Here is a 14,443-nt window from a genome sequence, read left to right as displayed (position 1 = left end):
CTTAACCAAAGTATGGTATGATTTATATACGAACTAACATCAAAGTAATATTTTTACATTAATAATATTTTCTCCTTATATAGTTATACCTATTCTATACTTTACTAACATTAAGAGTGCTTTTCACAAGCGGATTTTTCGTGCTGCAACATTCACCTCATACGACCGGACGGGCGGTGTCATGAAAGCTTTTTAGCCGCGCGGAATGGGTCGTCAACCGAACAACTTATACGCGCGACGGTATCCGCTAGTGTGAAAGTGCTGTAATATAATATTTTCCCCAAAATATTATTCCTATCCTTTTTGCTATAAATCAATTCAGATTTCCTATGAGTTGAGGCCCAATAAATATCTACACTATCTATTTCTTGTGTGGAGAAGATATGCTTGTGAACATAAATACCAGCCGCTAAGTGGAAAACATATTTTCACGCATCACAGTTGACTTATCCAGCGTGAAAAAAAGTAATATTTACCCAGGATTTTCTTACCTTATTGTCAAATCTAGTGAATATTGTGTGTCATAGAACCATGGAGAACAAAATTACTAGCGGAGCTGCCATAGCGGAAATTCGCTGAAGAAAGAAGCGGATCAGCGGGGGTCGAGAAATGTTACTGTTTTCGCCCTAATACGTTCTTTAGAAACCCTAATACCTTCTTTAGAAACATTCATTTTTTGTGATACCAAAATTTGTTGACAGATTTCTCAAAGAAAGCCAACGCCTCGTTAGTTCACTCGTAACTGATCGTCATGGTCATGAACACCGAACGAATTTGACGTATAAGAAGGCGCCTGACCTACCTGCATGTCATCTCCGCTCACCTTTCCTTACCCCGTGCATAGTACAAACACAGACTAAATAAGGCTTGTAACGATGGCTATGATTGAAACCAACAAGTTGTGTTGACTCACTGTTACTCACAGTTTGTTTCAATTGTTTTTCACGTGTGTTTATTTGATGGATGAAAGAAGTAAAGCTGTTACACGTTTATGATTCCAGCGGAAGATGGTTGCTAGGTGCTTAGATTTCATCAGCTAAGTGAAAGTTTTATATAAAGAAGTATTCTTCACGGCAATATTGGATCGGGGAAGCTATACAAATGTTATATGGTTTATTAATTCTTATTAACCAGGCCCTGCTACAATATAGTTACTCATTCTTAATTCTATTTAGCGTGGAAGCACTATGTGCGTGTTAACATTCTCATCTCTTCGAGTAATTAGCACTGTCCATTTTCGTTACGTACCTACGTTGGAATTCTTATCTTATTCTTTCACAAAAAATCTAGGAGACCGAAATAATTTACGTCTCTATTTCAAAGGAACATAAATAAAATGTTTAGTAAATACCGTAATTTACAGAAATAGTTACAGAAAAAGTCTGTTTCGCGTCATCCATCACTCCATGAGAATTTAAATCAAAGCAAAGTTTGATTTTGTGCAGATCTTTGTTTATATTTCGCGTATTCAGTGAATTCTTGTTTATTGTGAAACAGCGTTGCTGGTTTTACTAAACAATTGTTTTGCATACGCATAAAAGTCGTGGATAAAATAAAACTGACGTATATATCAATGAGTTTGGTAGAAAAACGGTAATTTGTTTGCTTCGTATTTATCTGTACGTTGTGATTACACTGTCTCAAACGCAGTGTAGTAAAATATATGTTAATTTCGATATCGACTTTTCCGGTTTTATCTTTAACCGGTTTTTTTTTTATTTTGATATTTGTACCTACATGCCTTTTTAATGTCACATTTGGGTATATTCGATTTAAATGCCAAAACATTATAGGTACATATTTACATACTCACAATATTTTCTTCCTTATCGTTACCTCATAGTAATAAATTATATTGTATGTCGTTCACCCGACGCGCTGCGGGTTAAAGATTAACTCGCAGATATGCAAGATTTCCGTCTACAGCTTCCTCTGAGTCTTCGTGGGAACTTAACAGCTGCATGTATTTATAGATGCTCCTTTTATATGCAAAACTACTTACTAGCGTGAACAGGCGGTTTTTCACTGGCCATAAAAATAATCCATGTTTTTTTTTTTTATCTCCGTCGACATGATGCATGTTTTTTTTACTTAACTTTGAACTTAACTTTTAAACTAACCCATATGTCCTGACGTAAGAAATATATAGGTACGTGACGTAAGCGTATACGCGAGACACAATTTATTTCCTATTATTGCAAAGAGTGCAGTTGAAACTTTCTGATAGGTAACCGATTAAGCGATACAATACATTTTAATTGTTACGCAGTAACAGCAACGGCTGTCATTGAACATCCTTGGCAGTCGTTACGGGTAGTCAGAAGCCAGTAAATCTGACACCAGTCTATCCAAAGGGTATCGGGTTGCCCGGGTAACTGGGTTGAGGAGGTCAGATAGGCAGTCGCTTCTTGTAAAGCACTGGTACTCAGCTGAATCCGGTTAGACTGGAAGCCGACCCCAACATAGTTTGGGAAAAGGCTCGGAGGATGATGTTACGCAGTAACAGCAGTTGCTTTACTTTGTGAAAATACATTTAATTTAAAATACACTCAAAGCTTAATGCTTTGTGAAATAATAATGTAGATACAGACATACGAGGCTCTACGGTACTGTGGATTTGTAAAGTAACAAGACGATTGGAACCGCACAAATCCCGATTTCATAGAAATTGAACTGAAAGGCGAATAACACGAAAATGTTTTGGTCCTGGTAGCTTACTTAAGTCGAAAGCAACAGGTAGCTGAGGCGTAGGTTTTTAAACTTTTATTTTTATTGTTATTATAAGACCCAAGTCAGCGTGAAGTTCAAATTACAAGCTCGCAGGTTTTACGTAGAATTAAGATAAAGCACGTTTCGTAATAAGGGAAGTTAGTTACCGGCCCTTAGCGACGCACAAAAATTCCTAAAGTGTTCCCCTGAAAATGCAATTCAAATTAATTGCAAATATTCACTACAGGTAGTAGGTATTAAGGTACGAGGGATTAAGAAAGTAAAAATGCTCAAGATCGATATTTTATTTGTAATTTATACTCTTGAAAATTATGATTAGATTTACGTCTTTTAGAGCATAGAGCTTTTTATATTGCCAGTTTTTTTTACATTTAATTGTGACTGAACTGAGCTTTTCATTTCATTTCCTTCTGAACCTATATTGAGACTAATAGCCGTTAATCAAATGTAAAGCGTTAAGGAATATTCGAAGGTGTAACGTTACCATACATATGAAGTGGGTTAATTGAAAACGTCACTTTGGTATTTACCCTTTATTTAATGTTGGTGGTGTTCATAGCGGTTTGCGGGGTTTAACTGTTTTAACGAAGGCAATTCTCCATACTAACGTTACGCGTGGTTTTACGATACGATTAACGTTGACAACATAAACGTTATTTTAATTAATGTGAACAAACAAGATTAGGAAGGTAGCAAATTTAATTAGAACGAGACGAAAGAGGGCCCGTTTGAATACGCTTAAATATATCAGGAAATTTATTTTCCCTGATTTTTATTTTTAAACCCTATTTTAACATGGTGCAGCGGCGAGCATTTTTTTATGCGTTGGGGGCGGTGCTGCGCAGTGTGGCTAGGCCGTTACTTAGTTAACCTTTAGTTTCTACTATGGTACTTCAACAATTCCCTACTATTTTTTTTAGATAAAATGAGGGCAGAGGCGTGCTGAGTCATTATAGAGGAACGTATCATAAAAAAGACCTTAAATATAATAATAATTTATTTCATTGTGTACACGAAGTCTTGTCACTTAGTTCATCAATTAAGGTGTGTTCGCACTGACAAGGCGCGGACGGGCGCGGAGGGCGCACTGGTCCTTGTCGCAGTGGTGAGACCCCTCCTTACTGACGTGCAGGAAGAGCAGGTCGGTGCTCTGTGCAGGCGGCTGAGGCAGCTGCTTGTGGTGCCTCGTCGCGTCATGCCGTTCACGCCGACGATCTCTGAGGAATAGAAAAAGATAGGATTTTAAACTTGCAATACGTACGATAAAAAATAAATAACATAATGTTTTTTGACAAAAAGTAACTTTACATTGAGTCACAAATTAAATACAATATAAAAATAATATAAACTTATAGGTATAGGTATAAAATTCGTGTAGGTATTTTGTTAATATACCGTAGGCAGCCACTTTACGGAAAGTTTCATCATGTTTCATTTATTCATTCTGAAAATACGAGTATCATTCAAAAGGCGAGATAAATTAAGCTATTATAACGAGGTATTCAAATTCAGTATTGAGCATGGGTTGAATTATCATTATATCACCTACCCAGCTTGTAACCTAACCAAATGCATGTCTAAGGCACGACCACGACCAAAACCGTCTTTAGTAAGGCACCTCGCGCACTAGACGACCACGACCAAAACCGAACGTCTTTAATAAATCTGATCGTTGCGGCCACTGGTCGTGGTCGTGGTCGTCTAGTGCGCGAGGTGCCTAACACTTGACAAAACTGGTAGTTTTCATGTACTGAAACTACAGTCGTTGCTGAAAATGCAACGTTCATTATCTACTTTGATATTGACACTCAATTTCATTTTAATAGGCACGGAATTTTAACCGATACATTGGCGTGGTCCGTTAATTTTATAAATTATCCAATAATTTGTTTAATTAATGTAAGTAATGCGCAGCATTATAAAATGCATTTTATATAAATTTTATTAACGCCGACTAACATATATTGTTTCTCTCTGTTGTTTACTTACGAATACATAAAATAAATACTTTTTGAACGAACGAGATTCCTGGAAGCGTAATTTATGATATATTTACTGTTCATTTTAATAATACAATGTTTTGTATGGATGATTTTATTGTGAGCAGTGCCCCGCCTAAGCAATCAATCAGTTCCACCAATGGAACGCGATTTGTTCATAAAGTAAATATTTTACCTGATTCTAGATTCTTTTAATGATCGATTGATTAAAGAAGTAGAAAAACAATCTTCAATTAATTTAATGTTTACCCATATATAACAAATCCATAAAGTATTATCTTAATGGCCAGTGTTATTTCGTTATCAATTTAATTGCATCTAAAAGTGTTTGCAATACATTTACGAATCCTTCACATTACTAAATTCCTTGCATAGACCCTCAGAAATGCAAGATGACACTACAACCTTTATATTCGCTTTACTTTTTTTTGCTTTATTCATACGCACTCATGAAATCAGTTTCAATTATGAGAACAATGCCTTTCAGGATCATTAATATAAGCCATCATTGATGGAAAACAATCTATCATTTCCGTTTCGCGTTGGCGCAGTATTGGTATGAAAAATGTTCCTTTGTAAATATCTTGATGCTTGTTCATTTGTTCTGTTCCTTATTTATGGTGCCATTAAAACATCGAAGGAGGTTTGTCAATTTGTCACCTATTAATCTGTGAGCTGAAAGCAATTTCTAGGATAACTTCAACTTAATGACAGATAATTTTCGCTAAAAAAACATAGCCTGTTTTATTTAAATTAAACATAACATCAGGCTTAGCAAGGACTGGTGTTTGTTCGTGAAAACTTTTAGTTTAATGTTTTTCTACAAAATTCTTAGTTTACCTTTATACGAAAGTTTAAACAAAATTATTCACAGTTTTACGATATTTGTGTCTAAACAAGCATAAAAGTACGGTTGCTGCGACCTCCCTTACTTTGTTCGCAAACATTTAACTTTATGTTCTTTTCAACTGGCATTTTGTCTTACCACTATCTTTCTAAGACGTATAATGTCAGCCTTGGTTATTAACCTAATACTTTTATTTGTTACTCCATTTTAGGAATATTTTTATTCACGTCACTTACATCGCTTACACGTAAGTATCACTTATTATCACTTATACGTAAGTAAACTACCTACTCATCAAAAACTGCATGGTTCTTTTGAGGCTCATAGTCTAATTAAACAGGGAAGAGTTCGTTATACTACTTACCTACTTCTTATTTAAGACATGTCTCAACAATTTATTTGGCCAACAAACTGATTAAAGTTACCAAATTAAACTTGGCATAAGAAATGGATAACAAGCCAGCTTATATTAAAAACCGGCTAAGAGCGATTCAGACTCGGTTTCAGTTTCCGTACTACTTAAAACTAGCCCCTAAAATATTTATTTTATTCTAGGTGCAATAATATTTTATGTGTGTGAAAATGTCAACTGTCTATCACGGTTTATGAGACTGCGTGGTGACAGACGGGCCGGCAAACGGAAAGCGAAGTTTTAGTAATAGGTTCCTGTTTTTCCCTTTGCGTAGGGAATTATAAAACCTGCTAGTTGCGTTAAAATACGGCGTAGGTAAGATAAATGTAAGTACTTAAGTGAAAAGTAAAATTTTCGAGTTTATTACATAGGGAAAGACTTGAAACAAAATATCAACGGCAAATGAATGTTCTCGGATTTACACAAATAACATGCGACATTTTGGAGCATTCCAAAAACATATGAAGTATAACGATAATGAGATATTAAGAAGAAGAAGAAGAATCAAAAGATATTTGATCATGTGTTGTTATTTGTTGTCTTCATAATGACTTCAATATACTTTATACGCAAACAAATTTTCCGTACGTAGGTATGCCGAAACATTGTTATTATAACTCGTAATAAAAATCTTGTTAGTCTATAAATAAATAGGATTACTTGCGGTAAACATCCCGGATTATATTATATTATTGATATCAAATATTATTTCTAAGAGTAATCATAGAATTTCTTCTTTGGAATCTAAATTGTTTGCCTGATATACCTAGGCAATTTCATTAATGAACTACTTATAACTTATTCTCCCTGTCTCCAAGACGCTAATAAAGAAATATGCTCCTAGAGTCACGAAATCGTTAGCCAAATTACGGTACCACTATTCTTGTTGTACTACTTTCGTTTCTTATTTTTGATATCGTGGAACCTCTTGTGTCATGTCATGTTTAATGGACGAGGAAAAGATATCATTTCCGCACCTCCATCCTCGTCTCATGGCCTTTCTGTACTCTTTCACCTTAGACTTCTGCCTATGTACATCCTACGATTAACAACTACATTACTACAATTTAATAACAAGGAAACATAACCACTAAGCACTCGACCAATCGGAATATTCTTATAGGTATTTTCCGATATCGTAAAGAACTTTCCAGAATCCTTGTTAAGGGCTCTTCATGGGCCCGAACTTATAGGTTTTATTGCTTCCATATGTTGACTACGCTTCAGTGAATTCTTCGGAACAAGACGTATCGACGATATATCAATCTCAGGTAGTTTGCAGGGCCGTTTCCGATACGTATCGATATCAGTAACTATGTATATTATTCAAGTAGACACTGGTCAACTTATCTAACTTGGCCATCCGATACATAATAACTCCACAGTCGAACAAGTCTGAAAGTTATTCTCTAACCGCACTGCAATCACATCCTTTAAAAATTACTTCAGTTCATATAAAACAAAAACTACTGAATACCGAGAAAAACGCTTGCATACCAAGCGATATTGTTCATCATAAAAAATATGTTCAGCTAAACAATTCTGTACACCTTTTTAGAAAAATTAATAACTCCAGCTTTTATTTTATGTAATCGCAATTTTACCTAGAACTCGTAGACATTATTAAAATTTCTGCAAATAAACACAGGGGTCATTAAAATAGCATGCATTGTACTAAATTTTGAGTGAAACATCGACAATTTTCAACAGTCATCTTTTCGTGTATGCAGAAACGGAAATTCACGTACCTTGTAGTTTCAATTTGTATAGGCAGAAATCACAATACGAGTATTTCACCCATACAAATCTGAAACTGCCAAGACTATGTAGGTCACGACCTGCCGTACCATGACGATGACGACCTTATGCATGAATTCAAACTTACTTTAGAAGATCAAATATTGAATATGAAGTTTTGTGCTGTAAGAGAATATCCCCTTGTGTGCATAACAATGAGTGTAGGTAATTTAAAGTTAAGGTACGGTGGCCCCAGCGCTCTGTATGGGGCTTGGAAGAAAACTATACACGTGGCTTATGGCTAGCTCCATCATAATTCTGTATAGAGGTTTTTTGTGCCTTTGAATAGAGGTTTTATAACTTTGAGCCCGGTGCCATTTTCAGCCAACCGAATTTCATCCAATAACAAGTTTGTGGAGATCAAAAGCAGTGACTGTGTATGAAAGTATAGAGGCACATACAGCAGCTAAAATAAAACTTGTTGCGTACAGTGAACGCAATAAATGAGCCAAATTGATGCAGAATGACTATTCGTTGCGCAAAAAAAAAAATATTTCCATTTGCCTAGTCCTTTGCAGGCTCTTTGCAAATGTTTCTCGTGTACCACAGACCAAAAAGTAATCTAATGAAAATAGGCCGGTTTAGTGACTTCATGGCTGATATTTTAAAAAATGGTGTTTGGAATGACTCGACTGCATTACGTTAATAAGCTAAGATTCTTTTTAATACAACTTAAAAGCAAGCGCAGGTGTGTTTGTAAAAGTAACTTTGGAATAGGAGAAAATTAAAGGTAAGAGGATTAAATTGTCCATATTTGAAATTTTGAATTATTGTCAGGAATAAATATCGCGCAATGTTCTCTTTAGTAGATACTTGAACTAATTGTTAATTAGAATTATTAATTAAACTATGACCGTCCACAATTGTATCTAATTTCAAAACTAAATGATGTGGTGACGTGTTATTGGAAAATGCGAGCTCGCTAGCACTAATACTTTCCGCACAAAAATTACATTTATGTTATTCTGATATATAACGTAGGTATCTAACAAAAAGTTTCATTGAGAGACAAACCACTGAACGCAATGACAGTAATTTATGAAGATTGTTAAAGTACCTATACTACTTTGTTAACTTGATTGTTAATTGAATTAATTTATGTACATATTTGTATTTAAATAGTTTGTGTCTGAAAATAAATGTGTTTATATCCCAAATCCGACGTCTAAAAAATGTTGGAAATATATTTTTATTTTGCAAGTACCCATATTTTATTTAAGCCGGCATTTACGCATTCAAAAATAAAACTAAACTACATATAAGCTTCGGAACTAAAATATTTTAATAAATGTTGGAACAAAACCTATGCTTTGTTATTCACAGACAGTTTATTTATTTCGGGAAAAGCATTTCAGAGTATTGGTAAACATTCGTGTTTTACTGAAATTCAGATTTCTCCCTGCACGTCGTGGCTGTATTTGTTGAAGATCCATCACCGCATTTCGGATTAATTAGTTAATTAATTAATTCCTACGTAGCTGATGACAGGGTGACGTCATCAGGTCGCGATAAGCACTCGTCGCAATCATTAATAATACCTAATTTGTTAATACATCGGCGGGACGTTAATTTGAGGTAGACATAATGCGTAAGCATGCCCTTTGAGAGCTTGATCAATTGCTCGCGTTTTGTTTATGTACTCAAATTGTAATAATACACATGTGCTTTACCTATATTGTTTATGACACAATTAGCATAAATTATATTAATTCGGCTTATTGAATTACCAGTCAATGTTTAACGAGGGTTCTTTGAAAATTTTATGTAAACATATCAAAAGGGGTTTCTTTGAAATGCGTAATTTCAAGAGCTAACTTGCAATTTGTAAAAAACATTCCTTTTATAGGAAACAAACCCAATAGCAACGTTGTACCTATTTATAGCATAAAAATACATGCGTAAGGTGTAGGTATGTCAAGTGTAAGGTATTTTTCCTACATTAAAAGAGATAAGACGAAACACAAAGCTGAAGTCGGAACAACAATTTGAGCTCAAGTCGTAACAACAACCATTACATTTAAGAAACGTGATACAGACATCTTTGATTAAGGACGAAACATACGTAGGTACACTTCTAAAGAGCAGGAAGTTTTTCACTTACTTCAAATCTGTTTTACTTTAACGAAACAAATACTCCCGCTGTTCCACTTTAGTTGGCTTACTTAAGCATTTAATTAATTTAGCAATTGTAGACGATAATGAATTTCTGAAGAGGATTTAGTCATTTATGAAATGTGATTATCTTACTGAACTTATTAGCTTTTGGGTGTACTCGAATATTTCCGTTGCTAAAGCAATTTTCTGTGATGGAAGTTAACTTCAGATAATGATGAATGGGCGTAACTAAGTTTATTTATAAAAGTAAATAAATGATAATTACACTGAGATCTATGAATTACGTGCATTGGGGATGACAGTAAAAGATAATTACTTATCATTCGAACGGCTCTCGGTTTAATCGGGTGTAGTAATGCACCTAGCAGTGTTTTAAATCGAGCGATAGTCTATCTGACCTCCTAAACCTTCAGCAACCTGATTATAATAATAATCATACCCCTTGAGGACACTGGCTATCAGAATTACTGATTACCTATTTACCTACCTATAAAAATGTTATGTCACCTATGCACGTAAAGACTGCGCCAAGCGTTGTTTATCCTTATTCGACTTGCGTGACAGTTACTTAGACACGAGACGTGGTTTCCCAGAAAGTACTCGATATATAATGATACTCTCACAATGCACAAAGACTCTTAATTAGTTAGAGTGTGTCCTGTGGCCTGCGTGCTCTGAGACACGTCTTTCGGAATAAGTCAAGCGTTGACTTAAGGTGTCGCTACCAACCGGGGCTGCGGGTTGTTCGAAAGAGATACCGCGGCCCTGGTACATAAAAGGCCTATGACAGAACACGACCGTTTTTAGTCAGTAAGAGTCTGACACTCCCTCACCGCTACTAACCCACAGCGGGAGGGGTCATTTGATGATTTTTGACATCGTTAAAAAAAAGGTGTCGCTACCAATCTATATTATAGGTATGATATGCTGACTAAAACTTCTTTCCACTATCTATGCCAGTAACTACCCATTTTAACTTTATTAGGAACAAAATCTATTTTTAAAAGCGTTTTCATAACATGACCAAGTAGATGTTATTGCCAAAAAATAAAAGAATATTATCTTAAATTCGGTTTGTTAACGGTAATTACATATTCTTCTCTTCAGTCAATCAAAGTCGTTGTAGTTGACAACTTGACAACATAATTATAAGGAATGTAATGAAATCAAAATTCCCCGTAAATAAAACAGACAGTTCGCTGCCATGTCGATAAAAAAGATTAATAATAAAACAGATACATTAAAACTTAAATGACTACGATAAAAATGTTTTCCAACAAATCTATTTAATCGAGAAACTTACAAAACTGCCATTCATCTTCGATAACTTTACATTCAACCGAAGGGATTTTCTTTTCAAAGAAGAAAACGAGTATTTCCTAGTTTAAATTAATCATAGCAGACTTGGGTATGCTGTGCAGTTACTTGATAAATACATAAACAGTAGTAGTGCAATTTGAAAACAGTAAATTCGTCATATATCTTTATTAGAGGTATAATCAAGAACTACGCATATTGCCGCTATTTCATAATGGTATTTTTGTGTACCAAAGTCTGGTCATCAACTTACCTCAATCTGTCAAATTTCTTCACTGGATTTTCAAACTTCTCACAACAGTGGAAGGCTAACATTCGATTGGCAAAATTTGACAGATTCGGGTAGGTATAGGTTAACCTAGCGTCTGCATATATTCAAATACTCACCCGACATTTGCACTCCCTCACACATGCTTGTACGATGTCGCGACGAAGTGTCCAGTCGTATCCGAAACAAACAGCCAAACGCCTAAAATAAACAAAACATATAATTAATTGATTTAGTAAAAAAATAAAGCTGATTGTGATAAATCACTATATTTATTACAGGTCGAATTAACATCGTCGGATCAATGAAATAGAATAAACATGTTTTTCACAAATGTTTACACAACTCACATATTTACATAAGCGAGGAATTTCAAATTGATACAGTTATTTATACTGATACAGTAGTCCTAAATCAACAATTTGTTAATTCATTAGAGATTTTATTTTTTTAAATGTTCTATTTATTATTATCTGTAGATTTGTTCACATGTGAACATTGTGCAATAAAGGTCTAGAGCGGGCGCATACTAGGAACTTTTAGTCGATCGATAGTTGATTTGGGCCAATGAATCACTATCAAAAATGGAAGTACACAAGTAACAACGATCATGTATTTGTTCGATATCAGACCGACTAGAAACTTTGATTGAATTCACGATTTTCGAAAAAAATAATCTTACCAACGTGCAACGGGCTAGTCGGCCGACTAAAAGTGTCCACTGTGCGCACGCTCTTATACATATAAAATGCAGCTCTCCGCACACTTTGAAATTGCGCTCTCACCATTTGCCTGGCTCTTGTGTTGTTATAACCGTATGTGGCTAGTGGTGGGGTATCAATATTCAAGACAGAGCGATGATACCCGCAGGCGCGATACGTTTTATTTAATATGGATAAGCGTAAGATACTAAAATGCCGAACTATGACTCGTACGAAGTTATACATATTACGTGGCTATTGGCTATAAGTGTAACTTTGGAGTAGGACTGATATTATCTTTAGTGGATTATTTCTTTGGTGGAGAACGTTGTGGTAAATGTATTTAGAGTATATTTTTTGTGCTCAATTACATGTATGTAATGGCTATTGTCTAGTGTAGCCTGAGACAATCCTCTTGTGGATAGTACCAAAATAGTGTATTTTTTGTAACCCTCGATATCATAAAAAATAAAAGGCTTAACGACATCACATTATGTAGACTCATAAAACGTGACATTATCATTTTCACTGAGTTAAAAGTCACAATTCAGTTTTGTAATCAGCAAATATTTTACAATAACAATACAGTTTCTATATGAATAATACAATAGACCATTAGCCGTTACATAAAAAATACAGACACGAAAAGCGAAATCCTGGCTGTATATTTCATCAATTAAATTTAATGTAGCGTTATACGTATTACTTTCTAGGCAAATAGGTAAATAAGAATAAATTTTTTATGGTTAAACTAGCCTGAGTTACTATTTCGTGAATGACCGCGTTTATAAAACGACCAGAGCCTGCTTTAGTAAATAACAGTTCTATAATTAATGCAACGTAATTAAGTTGTATGGTAATTTACGCATCGGGAAAAACTTACAGAACTCACTAGGCACTCTGATCTAGGTTTATGGAAGTTATCAAATTGTAACTAGTTTCTTTTCTTTTGCACGACAGATATAGATTGCCAAAGAGAATTTAATTCGAGAAGGCGGCAGCTAGTAGACAAATGTTTTATCTAGAGCTGCTCAGAAGTGCTTGATTATACAAATTGCTTTGCAGATACGATAGACCAGTCTGTAACCTAAACTTGCCTAATGACTATAAACACGCTTGACAGAAGCTTATTTAGCGAGATATTAACTAGATAGTGGGGAATATTATTCCGTAATTTAGATACAAAAGAATTATTATTAAAAAAACAAAATACCCGACTGCACACTAAAAAAAGAGTAAAACAAGCCCCACAATAATATTGATCAATCAAATGCTAAAAACTAATTATGTAATACCGTTTAAACAATACCTATATTAAAATACACTACAATATGTGTAATCGATAGTTAAATAAACAGAAACTTATTTTGAATACAAATTTACTGAATATAATTTATAAATATTGATGGAAAGCATCGCAGGCGGGGACCAACAGAGGCTTATTTATAGTCATTTCGGTTGTGCACCATTTAGCAGAATTTTCGTTGGTGGCGGTCAAGGTGGTCCCCGCCTGCGATGCTTTCCATCAATATTTATAAATTATATTCAGTAAATTTGTATTCAAAATAAGTTTCTGTTTATTTAACTATCGATTACGAACACATATTGTAGTGTATTTTAATATAGGTATTGTTTAAACGGTATTACATATTAGTTTTAGCATTTGATTGATCAATATTATTGTGGGCTTGTTTTACTCTTTTTAGTGTGCAGTCGGGTATTTTGTTTTTAATAATAATTTTTATTTATAACTTTTAGCTGTTTTATTTAACGAAAATGTTGTAGATGTAGAAGACTATGTATATGTAAGTACCATTTTAAATTATTTCGACGACATTTGGCTTTAGATTACGAGTGATGTTACTCCGCAACATAAATTTACCGCCAATCTGGACTGTTGGTAGTGAAGAAGAAGATATTATTAATTAATATGAAGAATTTAAGAAAGAACCAAAAAAAAGAACGGAAGAACGAGTTAATTAATTAGAAAGAACGAATAAATTTAAAGAGAGAAACACGAAAGAAAAAGAACGAGTTATTTATACTTTATAAGTTTCGCGTCAGACGACGAAGTATCGAAAAATCGCTATTTAGAGACGACCGTCAACGACGTGTGCCCTTATGCGTGTGCCCGCATTCGGGCTGTATACTCGAGCATATCCCCCTCCGCACCGCGCCGCGCGCCGCATGCCAGGCCACGCCCTATCTTTTTGCTTGCTAACGCATGAGTTGCTTTGCGTTGACGCAGAATTAACA

General features: G+C 34.8%; 1 protein-coding gene across 1 annotated transcript in view; it reads right to left on the bottom strand.

The window, feature by feature from the left end:
• Positions 1–3,711: 3,711 nt before the first annotated feature.
• The window catches only part of LOC110375244 (RYamide receptor), an 89,769-nt gene continuing 79,037 nt past the window's right edge, over positions 3,712–14,443 (bottom strand). The window contains exons 6-7 of the mRNA XM_049838852.2: positions 11,606–11,687; positions 3,712–3,947 (exon numbers count right to left, since the gene is read on the bottom strand). Coding sequence (XP_049694809.2) covers positions 3,766–3,947; positions 11,606–11,687 — 264 coding nt within the window. The 3' untranslated portion in view covers positions 3,712–3,765. The remainder of the gene's footprint in view (positions 3,948–11,605; positions 11,688–14,443) is intronic.

The sequence above is a fragment of the Helicoverpa armigera genome, chromosome 12 (assembly GCF_030705265.1).
Source record: "Helicoverpa armigera isolate CAAS_96S chromosome 12, ASM3070526v1, whole genome shotgun sequence".
Taxonomy (NCBI): Eukaryota; Metazoa; Arthropoda; class Insecta; order Lepidoptera; family Noctuidae; genus Helicoverpa; species Helicoverpa armigera.
Note: the sequence above shows the minus strand (reverse complement) of the source record. Positions and strands in the feature narration are given on the sequence as shown.